Source organism: Opisthocomus hoazin, chromosome Z, assembly GCF_030867145.1.
Source record: "Opisthocomus hoazin isolate bOpiHoa1 chromosome Z, bOpiHoa1.hap1, whole genome shotgun sequence".
Classification (NCBI taxonomy): domain Eukaryota; kingdom Metazoa; phylum Chordata; class Aves; order Opisthocomiformes; family Opisthocomidae; genus Opisthocomus; species Opisthocomus hoazin.
The window spans coordinates 28,045,104-28,070,337 of NC_134454.1; the positions used below are offsets into that span (position 1 = coordinate 28,045,104).

Below are 25,234 nucleotides of genomic sequence, written 5' to 3' on the forward strand. Positions count from 1 at the left end.
CAGTCAGTCACTTTTACATTTGTAAAGTGGATCTCATGTAAAGACCTTTGTGTGGTGCAAAGAATCAATAAGAAGATACATAAGTGAAGGAAATTCAGTCAGATATTGGCTGTTTTGCTTTAGTCATTGACTGTCAACCTACAGTAGGAAGGCATGTATTTATGTATGTATATATGTGTGTGCATTTTTTGTACATATATAGTGTGTCATTTTGTCCTTTTAATGCAGACTCATGGCTAAAATTCACTAGGTTAAAACATTGAATATTTATGAAGTAGAAGAACTTGCTTACCAGATGAATATTTCATGACTACAATTTTTTATACCTATTTCTTGAATATATCTTGTGTTTAATCATAATGGTCTTTGATGTGGAAAGCTCTTGCAGAATCCTGTACATAGTAATTAACACAGACTTTAAAATACATCATTTAATTTAAAATTTAATATTCTACCAAATTTCCTTAAGGGGATTATTTTCTGTTCAGTGAAACCATCACAAAATTCCTAGTGAAAAAAAGGTTTTGGAAGGGACAAAAATTAATTTTGTTTGACAAAATATTGTGGGATTGACTTTTGTCCTCTTGTTAAGTCAGTGGAGTTATTTCAAGTTTACTTTTTTTTACACACTGGCATTAGATACTATTTCGTGTTAATGTTAAGAATGCTGTATAAAGTAGAGCAATTGGAAATGCAATTAAACTGCATGTTAGCTTTATAGGCATTTAGATAGCCTGTCTTTAAATCTGAAATTTTTTGTATGAATATTAACTGGAAAATGCCATGGGGGCCATGCAAATTATTCATGAATGTGAGTTAAATTCAGAAGAAATTTTTTACTTTAAAAACTAACACATACGTCTTTGACCTAAAACCCGACAGAAAAAGTTTTCACTTAAAAAATTGAGAAAATATTTATGAAAATATATTAATGAATTTAATTTTTATTTTTGTGAGATAATATTTATTGATGTCTTATTTGTAATATGTAAAAAATATTCCAAGCCTTTTAAAATTGTTGGGTTTTATTTTGTCTCTTAAAAGGGTAGAAATTAAGATGAGGTACTTCACTACAAGCATGAGAGTTTTAGGTTGGTCCAAATATAAAATTTTTCACTTCTGCTTAATGTATACTATTTTTTTTTTCCATTAGGTGGGGAAAAAGAAAGCCAGCAAAAGATTATTCTTCAGGTTCTGTCCTGAAGAAAGCAATTAATGATGGAGAAGACAAGCTAATAATTTCTTTTTCCTTAGCATGCTGAACTGTAATGAAAATTGGTCACATCCCAGTCAAAGTTTTTTCAGTAGTTCCTCCGAGTTAAGTATCTAAGCATCTGCTTATCATTTTCCCAGATCTCCAAAAAACATACACTTAGAGCACTTAAATGTATTTACCTTGAAAATTAGGTATGAAGACTGTAGAAGCAGTAGGGATTTTTCCATCACTGTCATTGTAATTAGTCCTTTAAATGTAATGTATTTCAATAATGATAGTATGACAGCTAACATGTCACAAAATGCATGTTAGATCACTATGTGGAGAGATTGAAAGGTGGCAAATACTTAAAGGAAAAAGGTTGAGTAACTGTACAAATTTTGCTCCCATTGCACATCCCTTCTGTTAATTGTTCTTTAAACACAATGTGATTCACAGAATTGCAGAAGGGTTGAGCTGTGAAAGGGCCTCTGGAAGCTCTCTGGTCCAATGCCCCCTACTCAAGCAGGGCCACCTAGAGCTGGTTGCACAGGTCCGTGTCAATATGGCTTTTGGATATCTCCAAGGAGGGATACTCCACAGTCTCTCTGATCCTGTAAGAATAATCTAGAAATCTTACATACTGTCCAGTGTCTGGAATATAAAATGGTGAGCACTTTGACAGACCAAACAAAAGTGTCACATCAGCACATCAGAGGCAAGATTGCGGGTCTTGTACTCAATGGTTCGGAGCACCATACAGCTTTCTCTGTGTATCCTGCATTTCTGTATGACTTTTTACAAAGAACATAAGACATTAGTGAATCCAGAAGCAAGGATCAAAGTATTGATTTACATTATTCTAACCTGAACCAAGCAAGTAAATAGCATCTGCAACACCACAAGCGCCAAGGAGAACAGACTATACAAATACTAGTCCTTGTTTTTGTGATCGGCTGCAACAGCGTGCAGCGGACATGTGAGTGTGTAGAAGTGCTCTAGACTCCATCAACCATCATCTGGAAGGGGTTCATTCGAGCAGAGGTTTTGTCATCTGTTTGCAGCATGGAAGAGGGATAATCAAAAGGAATGTAGGACAGATTTTTAACACAAGCCACCAGAGCCCAACAGCTCTTATGGCAGGAGGTCATGATTGGGATTGCTTTTGAAATGCAGCCACTGGAGAAGGTGCTAAGTGTCCTCTGAAAATGCAGAGCTCTGCTTCTGACAGAACGTGCACAGAAAATTAATGAATCTGCTCTGAGGAACATATAGAAAAGTAGGGACAAGGTGGATTTCAGAAAATCTGTATACTCGCGATAAAAAATATTAAAAAAAACATCCCAAAATCAATAGACCTGACTCCTACACTAATGAAAATTGAAAGATGTGAAGGAGCACCAGAGTGTTGACTGATAGTTGCTGTGCAAATGCTTCTTAGAGGAGTGAAGTCAGGGAGGCTGATAAACTTCTGAGTTCTAGTGGCTTTATTTATTAAGATAAAAAAAATCTTTTTCCTGTTCCTTGTTCCTGAGGTTACTAGGAAACAACTGAAAACACATACCACACCAAAGTGATATGTCTCCCTGCATGGGGGACTCCTCTAATGCCATATCCTTCATTTTAGCTGCCATCTGCTCCTTTGAATTCTCTTCTTAGCACATTATACAATTTATAGCTGAAATTTTCTGTGATGAAGATCGTGTTGAATGGAAATTATCTCAGTAAAGCAGTATGCCGGCCCTCAGTCATGCTGAAAAGAGTACTATAGACTTGGATTTAAAAAAAAAAAATTAATTCTTCTGTAGGGTCTATGAACCAAGCAAGGCGTTTGAACTGAGAACTGTATGCCCCTGGTCCTGTGCAGTTTTGTTTAATAAGTTGGAGAGTTTTTTTCTACAAAACACTGACTACTGAATACTTTTCATTCTGTCTCGATGCAATCTAAAGACTTTTCATATGATCATAAAATTTTTGTGTGTTGGTTTATAGGCCTTCATCACCCAGAAAGTATGGCAGTACAATCTTTGTAACTGGCATATTAGAAAAATTGCCAAAAACCACAATGTATTTGGGAAAGTACTGAAAATTGCAGGAAACATACTTATCCTGAAATTTTAGGGTTTGAAAGTTGATGAAGTTTCTTTACTGAACTTCCTAGTATGTACTTTCGTGAGGCAAGCTGGTCAATCCGGAAGTCATTTGCTGGAAGCAGACTGGCTGGTTGAGGTTATTCTGGGTTAAGAAATGGCACAATAATGTCACAGAAAGTTCATGCATCAAAGTTGGTATCTGGTGTTACAGAACTACATAGAGTTGGAGTTTATTTGTCTTAACTGTCATTTTCTGCTCTGTTTTGAGCATTGTTTATTGTCTTTTGAATCTTTCCTCATTTTATTGATGTTGAATATTGGATACCTTCAAGTAGGATGGTAGTAATTTTATCTTCTTATTTCTGGTGGAAGATTTGCTGATGCTCAGACCCTATTCAGCCTTTACTTATCTCAGTCCCACTTTATTTCAGCCTGAATTTTTGTACATCTGAGAAAACCTTGCTCTCCTCCCTTGCACAGAGAGCAAGTGCCAGGAGTTTCCCAGCTTTGAGTAGGCTGTTCTCAAAAGCAGATCCAAAGCTGCCCTCTCCATCAGCCTCTGTCATCTGCAAATTGACGCATAACACATTTTGAGCCCAAAATACAAAGGAATACTATAGCATGTCATCCAGGTACGTTTGCCTTGACCTGGATCAAGTACTTGGGTACACATCTGCAGTGAAAGAGCTAATCCAGCCTCCTGCATGAGTCCAAAACCAGACTCTAACACACTGTGAGCACCTGAGTGGGATTTTCTTGTGGATTGTGGGGATTTTATCCCAAGACGGAGAATATACATAAAATAAAAATTGTCATCATCAGTATTACTTTGCAGTGTGATGCAAGGTGAATTCACCATTCATGTAAGAAGACCTGGTCACATTTCCCTTAAAACATGTGAAAGAACCAAGAAAAAGCGCTTCAGTCAAGTGACTGAAATATGAAAATATGAAATTGTTTGGCTTGTAAGGTGAAGCTTTCTATCTGTAACTATGGGGATGTCCTGGATAGGTTTTTGCATTCAGAATTTTAACACACATTAGTAGGTACCTGCTTAACCAAAACTATATTTTACAGCCTTTGTTAGTATTTAATTTTAAGATTATGCATTTGGATGGTGGAGAAAGCTCTTTAAAATTTAAAGAAGCAAAGACTAATGCACACTGGTTTATGGTCTTAGTTATTTGAGTATACTTGGGTTTGTACATAAAAGAAAAAAAATCTTCTGATTACATTCTTTACTCTTTTGGAATACGCACATCTTCTCAAAACTGCATAAGGCAGCGTGTGTGCGTGTCTATATGTGTAAAATTGTGTGATATTTCAAGTCGTGACAGACTACTCCTGGTTTCAGAATTACAGCTTTAAGTACTGTTGTGCCTTTGGCAGCACTTGAAACCTTGGCAAGAACTGCAGCTGACTAAGAACTGAGTAATTGTTTTAAAACTAAATCTTTTCATGCTGTTTTCCTTAAGAAGAACATTCTGCCAAATACTAGGCTCAGTGAGCACACCATTGACTGACTTGTTCTACAGAGTTGTAAATATGAACGCACTTACCACAAAAAACATTATCAAATCTTGTCTTCTTCAGAACACAGAATTTCACCTAAATAAATCTTTCGTTTCATATTTAAACATGTTCTTATTCAGCACCAGGCCCTGGTGAAAAAAAAGGAAGAGCAGTGAGAACTAATTGGCCACCTTTACTGGCATTTCTAACACTGTCATTTTAAGACACTAGTAGTCTAGATTTTAATAACACCTAAAGTTTTTCTTGGATACCCACTTTTTATTAGAGATTTATTTCTTGAATAAAATTAATGAAGAGAAGAAGGAGTAAGTTTTTCATTGGCTTAATTGCCTAAATGAACGTAAACATACGAAAAGTGCTAGGTTTCCTCTGTTAAGTGCCACAGGCATTTCTAGGGTTTCTTAATTAATGACTTTGTTTTGCATTTAACATCTGTCATCCAAGCAGAGTTTTATCAATTCATAGTGAGTTAGCTCTGACATGCACTAGTGAGTTGCCTGGTGTCTTCCTTCTTGTTTTATTTTGGTTTTTTTTGAAGAACAGCTGCAAACCTAACTTAGCCAACTGAAGCTAGAAGGAGGCACAGCTGTTCCCAAGGGCCCGTGAATGGCGAAGGAAGTGTTGGCGTCCAAGTACTACAACTAAAATTAACACACCATAACAGAACAAACCCAACCAAACTGTAAAACTTTGAGATAAAAATCTTACACTAACAGATGTGTCTTTGACCAGATGGCAAAAATGGGGCATTTTCCAGATTCAACAGATTCAAACATCTTGAAAACAATCTTTTTCTTAGGGTTTGCTCCTCCTCTTTATAACTAAGGGTGACAGATATATCTGTTGAGTTGGCTGAGTTTGTTGTTATGAGTTGGTGAGATAGCCTTAATCATCTGATCTGTGGCTTGGAGGTGTCTTTAGCAAATTTAACCTGACTGTGTGGGACAGAGCGGGGTTGGATGCAAGGGGGGCTTTGGAGGAAATATGGTTTGTTTCAGCTCTCTGCTTGATGATGGGTTGCCTCATCAATCATGCTAATACTGCCCACGGGGCCATGTTGAGAACCAAAGAAGACTCAGCCAGTTTAATGGAAAAACGAACTGAAGTCTGTTCAATGGGGAGCAGGTGAAGAGACAGACTTCTGAAGTGCTTATTTTCAGTGAAACATCTGTAGCATTGAAATCACATTCTTAATGACTGATGCTGAGTTTTTGAGCAGTCAGTCAGTCTTCGTAGCGTGCAGGTCCCCAGATCCTGAGATTTTCTGCTGAGCAGATACCATTTATTTTTGATGTTGCATTCAGAAAAATGTTGTTTGCTCTTGGATCCTACTGTTCACAAGTGGTTTGTTTGGATAATTCTGTAGAGCTCTTGCTTAGCCTTTTCCATAGAGATAATGTCATCTATCTAAGTTTATTCTTTTATATATACAAGTCTTATATTTTATTTGAATGTTCAAGCCAATCATATTTCACATTAATATAAAATTAACACAACCCTTCATATAAACACAGAACTAATGCACTGTGTCATAATATATGACATAGTATAGCACACTGCTAACACTGAATCTGCTTACCTCAAGTTATCTATGCTTCAAAGTTCAGATTTTTCCCAGACCTGTCAAGGCTTTTACCATTGTAACAGAAATAATCAGAAATCTTGCATAGGTGTTCAGATACTATCCAAGCATTGCCTTCTTACATTATCTCTCTTAAGTTAATATGTGTTGGACAATATGCATCCTGGTATATGATTTCCAAATCTGCCTATGTATTCTTGGGTTTTTTCCCCATTAATGTCTTGCAGTATTATTCACCTCTAAGGAAAAAGTGATGAAGTTTTCCCAAGTGAACATAAGACCTTTTCTAAGAAGATAAAAACTAATGTTTCTGCGACTATTTATATGTTATTCTATTTTGTCAATGATGCATTAAAAGGGGAAGAAAAACGTTCTTGAAAATGCTTTAAAGCTTCGGAGTAATTTACAGTTTAAGATTATGCAATGCTGTTATCAGACCATGACTTGGGGATGTCTGTGACCGTTTTTTCAGGCTTTTTTGTCAAATACCTGTCTCCTCTGTGTGTGTCTTACTGCTCCGGAGTCAAAAGGAGAAAACCAGGCTGATGGTGATCCACCAGCCAGTGTAGTGAGTCACCAGCTTGTGCCAGCTCAGTTGAGCAAGGCAATTCCAGTTTACTCCCTTTCCACTCCTCTGGAATAAGTAAAGAAAGAAAATTGCAGATAATTATTATGGAAATGAGTCACTGTATAAATAGCATTTTAAAATAACTTGAAGTTTTAAATCACTGCTGATGCAAAAAAAAAGTGGTGTTGTGTAGGAAAATTTTGATGTGGCAATTCAGTGCATTTACTTAACAGCTAGAAAGCAGAGTGCTGACACTGCATTTGAGCTGGTATGATAAAGCAAAAATAGTGTAGTCTTTGAGTATTCAGTAGCTTACTGAAGGCTGTTTATTTAAACATGGTTTATCAAGATACAGGGGGGGGTGAAAGAAGTCCTGACACTTATAGCAAGAGATTAAGCTCATTTGACTTCTTAAAAAAGTGTGCATGAAGTACAAACAAGTTCATAACTGCATTTTCATGTCTATTTTTAATATACATCTTTAATTTCTGTCTAGGTTAAGAAATACAGTATTGACAAGTAGAACTAGGTATTTTGCTTTTTACAAAAGCAGTTCTCACTAACTCTAGTCTAACTCAGACAAGAAATTAACATAGTCTATTCCTGAAAGAGCCTAAAGCAGCAATCAAATAGTCTAATTAAATAAACAGAAAAGTAACATTATTGGCATGGCTGCCTTGGCAACTGAATGGTTCATTTCAGCTGAGATTCAGCTGTGCTATTTTATTTAGATGTGTACCTAAGTGCAGAGTGGTCCCACTGAAACACCCATCAGGGTAATAACAGATTCCAGTTCTGAATTGCTAACGCTGGTGTCTAACACAATAATTAAGTCTAAGAATATTATTCAAATAGCAATCTGAAAAAAATTTGTACTGGAAAGAATAGTCTTTGTATAATTGGACAATTTTGTTTAACGAGTTTTAATGCACAGTCACTAATACTTTAAATTATTTGTTGCTCAAGGAACAGCTGAGCTTGCAGCTAATACAGATTTTGGGTATTTGTAAAATTTAATAACAGAACTTGTAATGAACTTTCATGTTCTGCTCTGTTTGTGTAGTCCTCTCTGCCACTGGTACCTTGAGAAATCACAATATGATTGGCTTGGTTTGTAGTTTGTTTATGTACTTCTGATTCTGTTGTTCTTAAGATTTAAATACTCGGTTTCTTTTTTGTGGAATCAGCTGTCATGTAGTTAATGAAATAATGACATATCTGAATAGTTCAATTTAGAAACAGTAGGGTGGTATTTTCACTTCTTTCTTTCATTGTCTTGAAATTCTCTACTGTTACAAACACATTTTACTTAAATTCAGTAATTACACAGTAAAAGAGCATGTTATTGTGAAATTTAAAAGCTCGATGTGTTCTTTGTATATATACACCTCAAAATGGATTAGTCTAGTTTCAAAATGCATGTCTAGACACTCAGTGAGGAGTAACAAAAGAGAAGGGTTAGTCTGTTATGTATCCTGTTTAGGCCATTTTAGATTACGCATTTCATAATGTACTGTTCTTGTAATGTAGCCTTCTTAAGTGTTTATCTTATTACCAAGTCATGTAAGTAAAGTCACCTATTTACCTCAGGAGATTTTAGTTAGAGACAAGATGGTTGGCTGGTGCTTCAGACACTAATTCATTATTTCCTATTGATTGAATTTGACAGCCCCAAAAGGACACCATGCTGCTCTGCAGTTAGAAATAACTGATGTGTCCAGCATTAATTATCACATACAGTTGCATATAGATTATTGTACTGAAATAACCAAGGTTTATAGTTGCTCTCAAATGCAGTTGGTGTCTGTTGACAAGGTCTCTGCTATGTCTGACAAACTTTTATTAAAAAGAGGGAAGATCTTCCTGCTCCTTTCCTATTTTCTTCCAGCATAATATAATACATGGAGTGATACTGAAGGCAAAGAAGTCAAATTACCAAGCACAGCACTGATCTTTGAGAAAATGTTTGAAATCTTTATCCATACCAAGTGCAAGCTCTGAAGCCATCAGGGTGAATCAATGTTTGCTGTGGCTGCAGGAGCATTATTTGTATGGACCTGATTCTGCAAGAAGTCAAACAGAAGCAGCATCCATTTCAACTAGCAGAAGAGGTTCCTTTAAAAGAAAAAAGTAAAAGTATAGAAACCTATGTGTAGTATCTTAAGAGGGTCTCTGTATCACATTTATGGAGAGTCCTCTCAGACTTCTAGGTACTTTTAGAGTATCCAAGTGATTGCTGCTTTTTCTGTCAGTGAAAACTTTGCAAGACTGTGAGAAGACTGTTTTTATGATGCATGTGTATATAAAACATACCGACAGCAAGGAGATAAAGAATTAGGACACTGATGTACCTTTAAAATACAGTTTTGCTGTGAATTCGTCTGTTTCTTTCTTTTGAAAGTACGGGTAATAGTCTATGGACAAAGGTGCTTTCTAATGGTAGCCTAAGGCAATTTAATGGTTATCTTTTGCAAAAAGGGAAAGGTCTCAAATAATAAACATCTGGAATGGAGACTCCAATGGGCAACTGCCCCCCCCCCCCCCCCCCCCCCCCGAAAAAGAAACCAAAAACCAACAACCCAAAACAACCTAAACCCCCAAACTGCCATATTTGCTCCCTAACTACTTAATTTCAGAATCATTAATTCATTACTGCCAGCACCATGTTGGGAAACTGAAGGGAATAGAAGAGGTGGAGGATGGAGAGATAGGAAAAAAGGTGTGGACTCTGCCTCTCATTGACTGCTAAGCAGCAGCTGGATTAGCTGTGTCATCAGACACCAGTCTTCATTAGCTAACCAAATACCTGGGTCTTGCAGTTGATTTTTTAAAAGCCTTTAACTCAAGAACAGCTCCCTTTTAGTACTGCAACAGGTAGCTCTAGCAGTGGATTTGGCTGCAAAGGAGTTGATTGAAACTCTTCTGTTGAGCATTGTTATTGCAGCCTATCCTACCGGCTAAATTAGAGGGAAAGTTTAAGAGTGTAACGTTACAAATGTAAGCTAAGATAACTCATTTTAGCTTAGTTTTCCACTAAGATGAAACATCTGTTACTCAAGTTGATCATACTACTTAGAATAAAGTTTTTCTTAATGTCCTATTGCTCATATATTAAGAAAATGTAAATAATATAACAATTAGCACTCTATGGATATCTTCATCTGTATTTATGTCTCTCTCCCATCCTTTTCCTTTCCCTTTCCCTTTCCCGTCCCTGTCCCCCTCCCCTCCCCCCCCACCCCTGCTGGCTTTTTGCACAGCCTCAATTGAAGAGGAACCAACTTCAGCAGGTACGAATAATTTGTGATTACATCTGCATCATGGTAACCATTCCTTGGGAGCTATTTCTTTTTTAAACCATTTTAACCAGGTTGATTTTGTGTATAACACATGCTAAATAGCCATATCAGTGTTGGGCTGTTTTCTTTTTAAAGATGTTTAACATCTTTATCAATGATCTGGATGAGGGGATTGAGTGCTCCCTCAGTAAGTTTGCAGATGACACCAAGCTGGGCGTGAGTGTCGATCTGCTGGAGGGTAGGAAGGCTCTGCAGAGGGATCTGGACAGGCTGGATCGATGGGCAAGGCCAGCTGTATGAGGTTCAACCAGGCCAAGTGCCAGGTCCTGCACTTTGGTCACAACAACCCCATGCAACGCTACAGGCTTGGAGAGGAGTGACTGGAAAGCTGCCCGGCCAAGAAGGCCAGCGGCATCCTGGCTTGTATTAGGAATAGTGTGACCAGCAGGAGTAGGGAGGTGATCGTGCCCTTGTACTCAGCACTGGTGAGGCCGCACCTGGAGTACTGTGTTCAGCTTTGGGCCCCTCACTACAAGAAAATCATTGAGGTGCCGGAGCGTGTCCAGAGAAGGGCAACGAGGCTGGTGAGGGGTCTACAGAACAAGGCTTACGAGGAGTGACTGAAGGAACTGGGGCTGTTTAGTCTGGAGAAGAGGAGGCTGAGGGGGAACCTTATTGCTCTCTACAACTACCTGAAAGGAGGTTGTTGTGAGGCAGGTGTTGGTCTCTTCTCCCAAGTAACTACCAACAGGACGAGAGGCAATGGCTTCAAGTTGTATCAGGGGAGGTTTAGATTAGATATTAGGAAAAAAATCTTTACTGAAGGAGTGGTCAGACATTGGAATAGGCTGCCGAGGGAGGTGGTTGAGTCCCCATCCCTGGAGGTGTTTAAAAAACGTGTGGATATGGCAGTTGAGGACATGGTTTAGTAGGCATGGTGTTTTTAGGTGGATGGCTGGACTTGATCTTAGAAGTCTTTTCCAACCTATGATTCTATGATTTTTTTTCTGTCTGCTCGCCTTCATTTTGTCTTTTTTCCATCAATTTGGAATCGATAGGAGATATGCTTCTCCAGTAGCAATTCAAAATCTTCTCTGCCACATGTTCCTTCCCTTTTCTTTTCTTCCTTGGTTAAGCTGGCACATTTGGCTTCACACAATAAACCAGGTTAAAAGCAATTAGGAGTTCAAAAAAATCAGTGTTTGTGCTAGTTTTTTATCTGTCTTCGTGCTGATGAAGCTCAGTCATCTCCATGATCCCTAAGACTGGCATCCTTAAAGACAGTGCAGCCTGAGAACAAACAGTGAAGGAACAGAAGGACAGTGGATGCAGAAGCATGCTGCTCAAAAAAAATGTTCTGCAAACTGTGGCCTGGATATATGCTCAGCAAACTTTAATTTCCTTTGACAGGCTGCCAAGTAGTGAGAACGCTTAACAACACAGTCATAAAATTTAGTTTAGGAGCTCCCCAAGAGACACAAACACGTAGTGTTTATTTGGTTGCAAAGATTAACTATTTCTAATTAATTGGCAATCCATTAACTTGGGAGTATTTAAAGAAAAAGAAAACAAAGTACAAAAGAAGAATGCCACTAAACAGCTTAACATATTTAAAATGGCACTGAGTTGTATAAACTCAGCGAGCTAAAACATCAAATGAATAGGGAGTCACTTTATAGTGGCTTGTTAAAAGAAGTAAAGGTCTCCAGAGGACCAAAGGAGAAAAGGTAAGGAAAGAGAATGAAGGAAGAAAGATGGCACTAACCTACAACTTGGGAGCAATATAAGTAATCAGGGTACGGTGGAGAAAAATAAATGAAAGGACGGAGAACAAAGCCAAGAGAAGAATGTGAGAGAGGGAGAATAGTTAAGACTAGCACTGAACAGAGCAAGAAGCAAACGGGAGCTTTTAACATGAAGATAGTAGTGGAATGGAAAGAAAGCATGACTGAGATGAGAACAACACTGCAAAACAGAGAAAGGAAGAGTTTGGGAAAGAAATATAGAGTATTAACACACCCATGAGGAGTATATATTATAATTATTAAATATCAGCCTTCAACTATCCTTTTCTTGGGACATCTGTCAGTCTTGAAATTTCCATGGAAAAGATCTTTACAGAAACCTATTGCAGCTGTTCAATAGAAGTGTCAGTTACAAAAGGAGATTCTTTTACATAGGAAACAAAAAGAGTACCCCTTTTTTCCTTTATGGAATTGGTTTAAGTATGCACATCTTCTGGAGATAGTTTAGACGCATATATGGATATGCTGCGGTAATGTTCAAGACAATCTTCCTATGGTTGTGCATTGTATAACCGTCATTCCTGTTGCAGCCAGTTGAAGCATCTCATAAAGATATGGCCTCCCTCTTTCCATTTTGAACATTGCTGCCATTTTTGTGAAAGCCCATAACTGTGATCTGTCCAAGCTAAACAGATATATCAGCTGAAAATGGGTAAAAAGAGGGAAGTGGAATTTATAAGACAGCCACATGGGCTCCACTGCAGATCTGTTAGACGTACCAGCTGAAATTTCAATAGTTTCACAAAAGCCTACAGATTCTATATTCAGTTCCTCAGGAGCCATTGCCTTTTGGAGGGCCAGATGACATTGTTTATTTGCTTTTGTATTTGTTTAAATGGTTTGTTTTTAATCACTTCTCACTGCTTTGTTTTACTCTGCTCTAGTATGACTGCTTTTTTTGTTTTTCCACATAATTCTTGTGTTTAGCAAAGCTCAGCCAATTTACAATGAATGTCTTCACAGAATATTCCCAAATGTTCATAATCTCCTTGAATTACATATTATCAATAACATCTTTTTCGCCAGGATTTTGTCAAGTATTTCCCCCGAGACCTGATATGTTTCAAACTCAAATCATTTGCTTGTGATTGGTGGAATGAGCTGCACCTAAATTTTAGCTATTAATTTTATTGTTATAGTTCATAAGTGTTTCAGGGTTTGCTGGCATCTAAAAATGTGCCACAATTATTTGTGCAGTAATAGCTATGCCAGTGTAATTTTCTGTATGAAAACTCTTAATGGAAAGACCGATAACCTTTTCATATCAGTTATTCCATGAGACGATGCTGTTTGCGGTAAGAGTATACATGTGGGAGTTACACTGATACAGCAATGCAGATAGATATTCCCACATAGACAAATCAACAGCTAGAAGTACACGAACGTACAGCACCAGAATGTTTTTGTTCTTTGGTTTGGACAGATGAACAAATGCCTCTGGTGTAAATGGTACATAGTAGATTTACAGTGTGAGACAAAACACATATTTGTAAACATTTGTGCAAATAAATCTCAACTGCTCTGAAATTATGTTACAAGGGAACACGACTCAATATCTGCAAAAGTAAGTGAATTAATGCAACAGTAACACTTTTTGATATTTAAGCTGGTTCTAAGACATTGATACTCCACATAATTAGATTCTTTGGAATTATTTTGAAACAATTATTTTCTTGGGAAAAATTTAAATTGATCTGAATCTTTTTGGAGAATTAATTTGACTGAACTTCTACAGGCACAGAATGATTGTTTTTCTTATTCAAACATTTAAACATATTCAAACGTATTTTTTGGGGAAAATAATTCTAGTTTCTGGCTTCAGTAGCAAACCTGGGATCTTAATCTCTTCTGCTAGATATTGATAGAGTATAACCCAACTACATTTGCATGAAAGGTGACTATGATCAAAATTAGCTATATTTAAGTATAGATAATATTTTTTAGAAATTCCATGAGATGAAACAATAATTTTCTGGACAAGTGTACATAGCTTGTTTTGGAACTTCCTCACCAAAGCAGTGAAGTACATAGTATTTGAATAGTCAATGCATAGTAGACCTATTGTCTTTGTGAGCATGCGTTTAAGGATGTATTTGCTAGATTGGAGCTTAAATTGGGTGCAGTGAAAGTGCAACCAAGAAGCACAATACAAATTTAAGCAATAAAGTACACTATCTTGCTTCTGGGGAAGTCAATCAAAACCAGACTTTTGCATTAAGACCAGGAAAAAAGTTTTAAATTTACTGATGAAGAGCATGCATGTGAAAATGCAGTTATTTTTAAACCTTCATTATAAAGATATTACTTGTTATAGCTTTTCCAGAGGAAAATCTATGAATAAAAAAGTAATTACTCTTTACCTAACATTAGTTTATATCTCAAAGTTTAATAAATGTTACTAGCTCTTCAGATGCTTTATAATTTACAGTTTCTGTTGATTTTGCTTTATATATGACCAGATGTTGTCAGTTTGAAAGTAACAGATTAGTGCATTCCTATAGGATTGTTTTAACATGACTCATTTCTCAGATTGTATGGACATTTACAAACCTGTGTGTTCTGTTTAAAACGGATTCCTCTTCCTCAGAGTAGGAAGGCAGTCATGCAGTTTGAAAGATGCAGGGGTGCTGAAATACAAATAGAAACTGCATCCAAAGCCTTATGCGGTCACCTAGAGCCTTTCACAATAATTTCAGTGGGATGTGCCTTGCATAGGCAGAAAGAAAGTCCTATCAGCTACCAGATTTTGCTCTTTTCCAAGAAAAGCAGCAAATTTCCTCTAGTTTGTGACATTTATCTTAGTGGAGTGTAATTAACCTCCTGATTCTAGTGCTAATCCAGTAGTGTTGGGGAGGAGGTATGAACACACTTCCAGCTGCAAGGCCCAGCGGTCATCACTTAGCATTCAAAATCATTAGAAGTACCTTCTGATTGTCTTTCAAACACTCTGAGTTCAGAGACTGCTTTTAGTATAACAGTTATAGAGGAGGAAAGATGAGAAGATTAATTGGAGGGTAATGTGGTATTTTTTCAAATAACAGCTTTACTTGTTAAAAAACATGAGAGAGGATAAATTGCAGAGCATACTTTAATATTACAAAGATTGTAAATGTTATTTGAACATTTTATGAACATTATAAATTTTTAATTGACCCGTGATTGGGATCAAAACTAGAATTTCTTACACTGTTCAGTAGAAGGTGTAAAACAGTTCTATTTCCCATACTGTGCTCTTTGTGACAGATTTCAGCTTCTCTGGCAACGCCCTCTATGAGTAGTCTTGTAGAAGTAAAGTTACGAAAGTTTTGCTCTGACCTTTGTAACCACTAGCTTGAAGATTAATAATCCTGTAATAATAAAAGCTCTGTGAGTATGTTTCTATAGAAATGGTAGTTCACAAGCATTCCTTCAGGTTCAGAATGCTTCAGTCTAATGAACTATAACTCATTAAACATATTTCATCTAAGACAAAACATACATATTTTTTAGCATGCTTTTTAGTCAAAACTAAACCATGGAGTTTTTCAAATGATCCTCACAGTTTGAACAAGGTTTTCCTTAGACCTATGTCTGAATAAGCATTGATCTAGTGCTCTTTTTCCATTCCAGTTAAACACCTATGATTTTATGACATCATAGACATCTAAACACTCTCTTTTGAGCCACTTCTGCTTATCTGTTCATTTATTTTGACTTTCAGGTTAATTAAATAGTTCTACCAGAAGCTCATGCATCCTGCAAGCTTGCAAAATCTCAGGACAGTTCTTCTGGAGATTTGTTCCCATGTTTCGTTTCCCATCTACACCTGTGGCATGAGTCGTTTAAAGCTTTTTATTGAACTAGTAGGAGTTTGCTTTGTTGAAAATTGATTTTAAGCCTGATGTGTCAATTTCTGTTGAATATTCTGCTCTTTGAAGCTTTGCATCTCAGAAATGTTTCCCCATGGTTTTATATATTCCCCTCCTGTCCTCAAGGAGTCTGGAATAATTTCTAAAGATATCAAAGAGTAATTCTTCCAAGACTTGATGAGACAGAGTACAACATAACATGTGGCACTTTGTTCACTTGCCTTTACACTGTGATTTTGACTGAAACAATTAATACGTGCCCTTTGAGATCATCACTTAACTCAAGCCATTTCTTGCTTTTGTCATTGATTTTTTTTTTTAAGCCTAGTGTCTGGGGTAACTGGCATTTGTGTCTTCATATTCCAGCTACATACAATATACAAATGTATTAAGACTTTCATGACAATTTAAGATTTTTTACAGTTTGAGTTTAATAATATTTTATTGAAATTTGTGTGTTGAAGAGGTAGTAGACTCAATATACGACAGAAATTTCTGCTTCAAAGACATTAGTAAAAAGTAATCCCCAAAACAACCTTGTGGCATGGTATGTATGTGTATGGACAGCTGTATTGTATATCTGTGTGCAACTACTACAAGCAGTCTGCTTTTTCCCATAGAAAATAATATTGCTTTTCTACAATTCTGTGTGATATTTAACCTGTTCCCTTTCTTATTTGGAATTTTGACTTCTATAAAAGTTATGTTAGCAGCTTTTTTTTTTTGCCTAAAGAAGTAAAAAAAAAAGAAAAAAATCACTTTTGATAAACAACAAAAGTTGAAAATGCCATATGGAGTGGAGAAGGGGACTTCTATTGGAAAGTGTCTAGAATGCAGTTTAACGCAGAAAAAGAAATGAAACGATTTGAATGGAAAAGCACAGTAGGAGAAGTTGCAGGAAGAAAGCTGTACTAGAGATAAAAGTGCAGAAAGAAAGTTGTACTAGAGATAGAACTTAACGTTGTCTGTTTAAGATTTGACCATTAACCTTACTCTGTGAGCGTGGAGTTAAGTAATAACTGAAATTTAGGTTTCTTCCAAAGTTATGTGTTTTTGTTTGTTTCTGTTAGGAAAACTCCCAAGTTTATCTGGCTATTAAAACTGGTGCTTTGATCATCCCCTGGTATTCTTGTGTTTAAGAAACCTTTTAAAGCAGGGCACCACAGTATATGGCCCTAGTGTTTGGCTTTGAACCGATTTGCAGAATATAAAACTATGGATCAGTCATTGTGTTTAAAAAAACAGAAGATTGAAAAAGATGAAAAATTTAAAGTAGTTACAAATCATTTTAAGCAACAGGTATTTCAAAACTGGCTTACTGGGCATAACCTAGATACTTCTTAAGAGAGACTCTATTAGTTTTGCTATTAGACATCCTCTAGATTTCTGTAGCTATAATGGAGTTCTGCTTTCTTTTCTACTTGTTTCCTATATTTCTCTCTTTTCCTCACATTAACATTTGGGTAAATTTGATTTAGACTACTAGCATATTAGGAAGAAATAATGTTACTTCCCTGAGCTCCACCATCTCCCAGGGATTTTCCCTGGACTCACTGAGAGCCCTACTGTGAAAGGAGCAGTTTCTTATGGAGATTTCGCACCCACAAGCCCTTACTTGATGTAGTGTCCCAGTGCTCACATGCTGACTCTGTTCTTGTGAGTAGCATGCTAAAATGTCAAAGCAAAGCCAGCATCTACTTTCTAGCTCATAATGTATAATAGAGTGGAAATTATGTACTTGCTCCTACAAAATCAGCCTATGTCATGGGTTGGGTTTCTCTTAAGGACCTCTGCAGATTCACGTTAGAGACAATAAAGCAACGTATTTAATATGTGTTTGCAAGGCATAAGTGCTAATCATTACTAATGTGCAGATTTAAAACCAGTATGTGATCTTGTATTAGCTGTAAGCAGAAATTTTTACCAATTTTCTGGTGAAATTATCGGTTGCTTAGAAATAAAATTTGTCATGGGACATGGTGAGTTTAAAAGAACAAAATGGAATTTGTATTGTAAAGATGTAAAAATGTGAACCATATTTTTGGCAAAAAATAAGTGCTTTTTTCTTGTTCTAAATAACCTTGAGTTTAAAAATTTGCTGTATTGCAATTTTTCATAGATTTGAAACACTACACATAAAATTACTAAAACACTAGGTTTGCCCTTGTCCTAGTTTATTTTTGTTTTGAAGTAAATTCATAATATCATATATTTAAGATTCCCATTTTTCATGACTATTTATGGTGGAAGGTAGGAAGGGTGTACTCAGCACCATCTTAGATAGCTATATATTAGATAGTTTAGAATAGTTTGATATTAGGTGGTTTAGAAAGTGAGTAGATTTAGATTGGACGTAAGGAAGAAGTTTTTTTTACAATGAGGGTGGTGAGGCACTGGGACAGGTTGCCCAGAGAAGGTGTGGATGCCGCATCCCTGGCAGTGTTCAAGGCCAGGCTGGACGGGGCTTTGAGCAACCTGGTCTGGTGGAAGGGGTCCCTACCGAAGGCAGGGGGATTGGAACGAGGTGATCTTTGAAGGTCCTTTCCAAACCAAACCATTCTGTGATTCTACGCTTCGAATATTAGATAGGTCCTTTGCTTGAACAGTGGAATATTGTAATTAATTTCTCATTGTCTTTCCTTCCTTCATGTCAACAGATGCTTTTACCATTTGGTGCTGCACTGTTCATCAAAGAGTAGAAGAAATCCAGTTGATAAAAGTGCTGGCTACATTTCATTGATTCTCAGAGGACCACATTATGTGTTCAAATGAAAATCATTTGAGATCTCACTGACATTAATATTGACATAGGAATTACCCTTATATCCTTACATGCTAACTATACTATATGTTTGCCTTAAAATATGTAACTGATTGTGTGTATGAAATTGGATTTCACAAAGGGTATCCTTTCTTCCTGAAAATAATGCCCTAATGGTCTTCTATTGATTGTAAGAAGTTGAAATTGTAACTCCTTTGATGATTATCAGAAAAGAAAAAACAAAGTAAACAGCTGTCCCTAGCTTACTGAAATGAAACTTTCCAAAAAGTTCATGAGATATTTAATCTGCTTAGCCTTTCACCCTCAAAACCTCAAAGATGTGTGTGATCTAGTCTCAAGGACTTCAGTTTACTACACACAGTACAGCAGCATCCAAAGTGGTGCAGTTTTGTGACAGCATGCTCTCAGGCTGTCTTTTGGGGCACAATAGTTTTACCGTGGTATGCAAAGCTGTTCTGTTTCACACACTTCTAAGAGGAAAAGCGTATTTCCGTATTATTCTAAGGGAAAGGATTTGCCATTCCCCCAGGGTCTGTAACAGAGATTTACTCTCTTGCCTAACTTGATTTACACATTTGTAACAATTCCTTTTCCTTTTTCTTCTTGAAGTGCATATTTTATTTTTCAGTGCCTGAAGCTAACTTGTTAATTACTTTTCCATATACTCCAAGCAAAATATAGACTAAATCAGAACATTATATAAAGGTCGTATTGAACCCTATTCTGATAGAAATGAGATTTATGCAGTAAAAATAGCTCTAGATGTCAGGTGGCACTGAAGGCTATTACACTAGGCTGTCACAGTTGAAAGCTGGAAATCTTGCTTAGGTCAGGAATGGAAATTAATTAGTATTTTCAGCCTATCCCTCAGAGAATGTTTGTCCATATATCATAAAAATAACTCAGCTCGGTAAAATTGCTCACTTCTTTTCAGCATAAGACAAAAGGGTGCTACGAGGTTGAGATTAGCCTGCAGTGCTGGCAACTGAGAAAAGCATACATGGGCATTTTTCCATAATCTGCATAGTTTTAGAGAGTGATATTTGTAGTGAGTACACAACATTCATCCCAATGTACAAATATAAGTGGAAGATAATACAATATCACCTAAACTAGCTATTGCATTATGTCATGTACATTTAGCACTTTCTCACCTGAACTTTGAGACGGAAGTTTTCCATGCCAGGCGTCTGCCTCAGGCTGAACTCTATTCAAATCATTTCACTATTTCTCATAATGAGGTTAAGAAAAAAAGGTGTTCTTCTGCCCATTTTGATTCTCGAAACTGTTCTACTGAGAAACCTTTCTGCTCTGATGCTTTAGAGCTGGGACATGCAATTTCACATTGCGATATCAAAGGCTGATTTTGCTACTGCCAGGGGAGACTCCACAGAGCCAGCCAGGGAGATAGGCTTAGTTCACGCTCAGTTAGAAGCAACAGTTCCCAGCCTAACAGAGCCAAGAAGTTTGTTCTAGGGAAACCAGCAGTGCATACTGCTGTCTGAAGGTGGATGAAATCCAGTCTGCCATACCAAGTACCAATGCATCTCTATAGCAAGGAGAGCAGGGAGCAGAACAGATGGAAATGTCACCCTGGGAGGGAAATGCAATGCCTTTGTCTCAGGCTCCAGAAATGTCAGCAGTGTCTATTGGTATCAGGTCTGTATTGATAGTGTAGCTTTATTTAGGTGCTTTTCTATCTGGGAATCAGTATTCCACAAGGAGAGGCTTTGCAAGTGTCTAGACATTGCTTGGACAGATACAAAGAGCAGAACTAGCAGTTAAGAGAGGATCATGTGAATAAAATAGTCAAAGATTATTTTTTGACGTCAATTGCTTCATCCTGTGAAGATGGCGCAAGAACAAAGAAGATGAATTAACTACTGTTGTTGTTGCTCCAGGGATCTCAGTGTACTCTGTTGCTCCTGCAGTTCTCAGTACTTCCAAGAAATAGAGCTGAAGCACAGGAGAAAATATGGCAAAAGGATAGCCATGGCAGAGAACACATGACAAAATCCTCTACTGTTAGAACAGACAGATTTTCATCTGAGAAGTGGTGGAAACTGAGACAGGAAATTTCTGAGGGAGCAGGGAATTGACAGGCAAAGAAATGAGATTAAGGAGTTGCATATGGGCACAGAGTGGGTGGGTCTGAATACGCACATACGGAGGGAAAGGCTGCAGTGGGATGATTGTGTTGAGCTGGCTGCTGTTGGAAGAGTTGTTTCTTTCACGCAGCCCATTTGTTTCTTATTCCTTCTTCCAACCTACTTATGCTTTCTTGCTCTTTCCTTTATCCTTGTGCTAGCAATTGTACAGCTGCCTGTTGAGCTGCATCAGATGACTGTTCCAGCTGGAAGCAGTTTCTTCACTAATGCAGTTTCCCCAACAGAGATAGTGTGCATTTGGTTCAGCTCCTTGATATGACTTGTCATGTAGTGGCATGTGTGCTTTCAGCAGGAAGGGGAATTTGATGGAAACATGTAGCAAAAGCTAGAGTGAAGAAAAAAAACCCCAGTCATCTTTGGTGAGATACTGTAATTAAATTGGATTAAAGCATTCAAACATTTCTATCCAGGCATTAGATGTGTGGAAAGGGGAAAAATAAAGTGAACACTAATGAAATAAAAACAAACAGGAGTAGGGGTTGGTTGAAGATTCAGAAGGTTAACAAGCCTGAAGAAAAGGACTTTGTTCAAAAGTAGCATCCCAAAGAGGCTTATTTTGGCTTTAAACTGTCTTATGACCATCTTTAAAGCATTGAGTTGACATGAAAACAGAAAAATACTGAGGAAGAAATTTACTCATTTTCTGTTCAGTACAAATTTCAACAGTTTTTAGTTATTAGGCTTTGTATTACAGATTCATTGAGGGGGATAAGGAAGTATTGAATAATGACCCATTTGCGGAATGATTGGTCCTGTAGAAAGATAGTACATGATAGCAAAGTTAAGCACTATAAAGCAAATATTCTTTTAAACATACTAAGTATTTTTTGCGTAGACAACAAAACAGACCCTTTCATGACAGACACTGTAACCAAATTTATTACTGTGAGGTTTTACTGTTGTCGTATACATTATTAGTGCCAGTTCTTGCATACATGTGAATTTGAATTCCTCACTGTTGGCAGCTGTGGATTTGACACTAAATTGTGCCAAGATAGTTTGGGCAGTAGTCTTCTTTTTAGACAGCAGTACAGCAACACCATAAGTAGATGTCATCTCATCCTGATTTCCTCTTCAAGAGTGAAGAATTCAATCTAGGTCAGTCTTTGCGGTCAAAGAAAAAAAACACAAACCTGTAGAGGATGAGTCATCCCTGCAAGTTAGGTACTTAAAGAAAAGTGAGCAAGTATTCCCACATTTTCTCTGTTTACTACAGAAGCAGTGTACATGGTTAATGTCAATTATGAAGAAACTTTTATTTTAAATAAAACCCTTTTTCCGGTTTATACAGGAAGGACCCACAAGAGGATTTTGAATTTCTGTAGCCCAGTATCATGATGTGTGTGCACATAGGAGTATGCGCACATTTATGATTTTTCTCGTGAAGTTTTTAGGACCTCAGTTTTTGCAAAGCTGTTGACTCTCTATGTTTGTCATTTGTTTTTCTTGCTATTTCTTTATGGAATCTTCTTCCAGAATATGCATTTAACACTTTGAATGTTCTGTGCTTCAGAGATTTTTAGCCTACAAAAAGCTACATCTACGTATAACTGTACTAACACAAGTTTCTAAAGATCAGGCTGCAAATAATTATAGTTACATAAAATTGGTAAAAATGGGTGTGACGAGATTCCCTGAAATCTAGTGATCTTTGAGGTGGAAGTTGTTCACTCTTGTTGTCGTCTGTAGATTCTGAGCAAAGTTAAACAGTTGTAGTTCAACGAAGCAACTAAGCACCAGACAGCCACTCACTCCTCCCCTTCCCCCCCAGTGGGATGGGGAGGAGAAATGGACGAAACAGGAAACTAGTGGGTTGAGACAAATACAGTTTAATAAGACAACAAAGGACATACTAATTTACTACTACTAATGATAATTATAATAATGAATAGGCAAAACAAACTAGGTACAATACAATTTTTCTCACCACCTGACAACCAATTCATAGTGAGTGCCTGAGCAGCGATCCCGGAACCCCAGAATCACAAATTTCTGAGATTCCCAAAAAAGTTTAGACTCCTGGACAGGAGAAGATTCAAACTCATGGAATTAGGAAGAGCAGATAGCTCCTGCCCCAGACAACCCCCATTCACAAACCAAGCACATCTATGGTGTGGAATATTTCCATTGACCAGCTTGGCTCTCTGTCTGGCTGTGCTCCCTCCCAGCTCCTGCACACCTGCTCATTAGCTGAATATGAGAAACTAGAAAAAGATCCTTGATTTCACATCAATAACTAAAAACATGAGTGTTATCAACATTCTTCTCCTACTAAATCCAAAATACAGTAGCTACTGAGAGGAAAATTAACTCAGTCCCAGCTGAAACAAGGACACCACGGTGAATCTTGCAAGTGCCTTGTACCTTGATGTGATTGTAGTGCTCCAGTGCCATGTTGGAAAAGGGGTATCAGAAATGCCTTAATTTAAGAATATCATAAAATCAAGAGAGAAAGAAACAATAGAAAAATTAATCAGGTCACAAAGGAATGGAAAGGTTTAAGTATTGCAAGCTCATACTGTGTGCTGTCCACTCATAGGGTTGTGGGGTGTAATAAGCAAGACAAGGAAGAAAAGCAAAAAATAATATTTTCAGATTAAAACCAAGAACAAATTGCCCCTACATGAGATTATTATTGCTTCCCATGTTATGCTATTTAACAGCAGGATGAAAGGGAAATATCCCTCTCTTAATAACTCTCCTGGAGATGACTCTATAGCATGATCTCTACAATTTTATAAATTGGCTGACATGCTGAAACAGCCAAGGAAAACGTTTAATGATAAGTTCAATCATGTATCTTGTATGTTTGTTGTTCTAGTAAGTTTCATGTCTCTTGTTTGTAAATAAATATAGTTTTTTATCCATAACTCTTGTTCAGTAAAAAGCAAGCAAACAAATAAAAATCTACGCTGATTCTTGGTAATCTGTGCTGATTCTTGGTAATCTTGCAAAACAAAAAAAGTATTTATTCTTATAATCAGCATCCTTGTCTACCTTTTCAGTAATTCATATCCTATTATATGAGGGTGTTAAAGAACTTAGACATGTGCCTAAGCTTAAACAGGTTGGACAGCTGCTAAAGCAAGTAAAGAGGAAGTGGCACATGGCAAAGCAGCAGAGAGCATGGCTGAAATGAAAGAGCATGGTACCGTTAAATTCAGGCTTCTTTGTGACCGATTTGATAATCATGAAAAGACATGACCTTTAGGATTATTTTCTGATGTAGGTACATATGTTGCAGAAAGACTACAACAAGGAAAGGTTTGTAGATAGAAGTACCATCTTTTATTGAACCAGCTGATTGATAGGTGAAATGGACAGGCATTCAGACATGTGAGTTTTTCATGTCTAAAACAGCAGTATTTTGTGATTATGGATATGCATAATACCATTGTTTTGCTGTGGATTTGCAGTGCATCAAAGCCTAGGAAGTGTTAAAACTGACAGATAATGGAATTACCTGCAAATGGAATAAAGTGCCCCATAAAACAAAGAGGAGGGTTTAAAATAGAGCTGAGGTGGCTTGTTTTCTTCCATCTGGTCTTTCTTACTATGAATCTCTGTCACATAAGCTACTGATCTGATGCCCATTTCCCATCCAAATGAGTTTCTGGCTGCATTGTATTGTTTACTGTTCTTCTGCCTACTACTAATACCCCCAAAATCCCTACCAAGTAAAAAAGCCCCACTATCCCAAACTGCCTTGACTCTGCCTTCAGTCAGTACTATTTGCCAGTAAGGGATCAGCTATATGGACTCTCTGAGTAGCTGTGTCACTGAGGTGTTGAGAAGATATTTAAGTCTATCCTAGCTTGAACAGGGAAAAAAATGTTGAAGGAAGATCTGGCATTTATATTTTAACAAACAGTCACAGGTTGCCTGCAATTAACATTGTGAATTGAGTTTGAGTGGTGAGGTTTCGGTAGAAGCATAGGGCTACAGGGGTGGCGTCTGTGAGAAGCTGAGACAAGTTTCCCCCATGTCTGATAGAGCCAATGCCACCAGCTCCAAGACAGACCTGCCGCTGGCCAAGGCTGAGCCCATCAGCGACAGTGATAGCACCTCTGGGATAACACTGTGAAGGTGAAAAAGTTACGGCGCAACTTGATAATTACAGCGGGACAGAGGTGTGAGACTATGTGAGAGCAACAGCCCTGCAGAAGCCAAGGTCAGTGCAGAAGGATGGGGAGGAAGTGCTCCAAGCACCGGAGCAGAGATTCCCTTGCAGCCCATGGAGCAGACCATGGGGAGGGAGGCTTTGCCCTGCAGCTCGTGGAGCTCCACAGTGGAGCAGATCCCCACCTGCAGCCCATGGAGGTCCACGGTGGAGCAGATATCCATCTGCAGCCTGGGGAGGA

At 37.5% G+C, this 25,234-nt stretch overlaps 1 protein-coding gene across 2 annotated transcripts in view; it reads left to right on the forward strand.

Moving 5' to 3' along the window:
* Window positions 1-25,234, forward strand: part of EDIL3 (EGF like repeats and discoidin domains 3) — a 290,980-nt gene that overhangs the window by 97,446 nt on the left and 168,300 nt on the right. The window contains exon 3 of one of the 2 annotated variants that reach the window (XM_075410893.1): window positions 10,232-10,261. The exons of the other annotated variant lie outside the window; for it this stretch is intronic. Within the exon in view, the coding sequence (XP_075267008.1) occupies window positions 10,232-10,261 (30 nt within the window). The remainder of the gene's footprint in view (window positions 1-10,231; window positions 10,262-25,234) is intronic. 2 annotated transcript variants of the gene reach the window in all.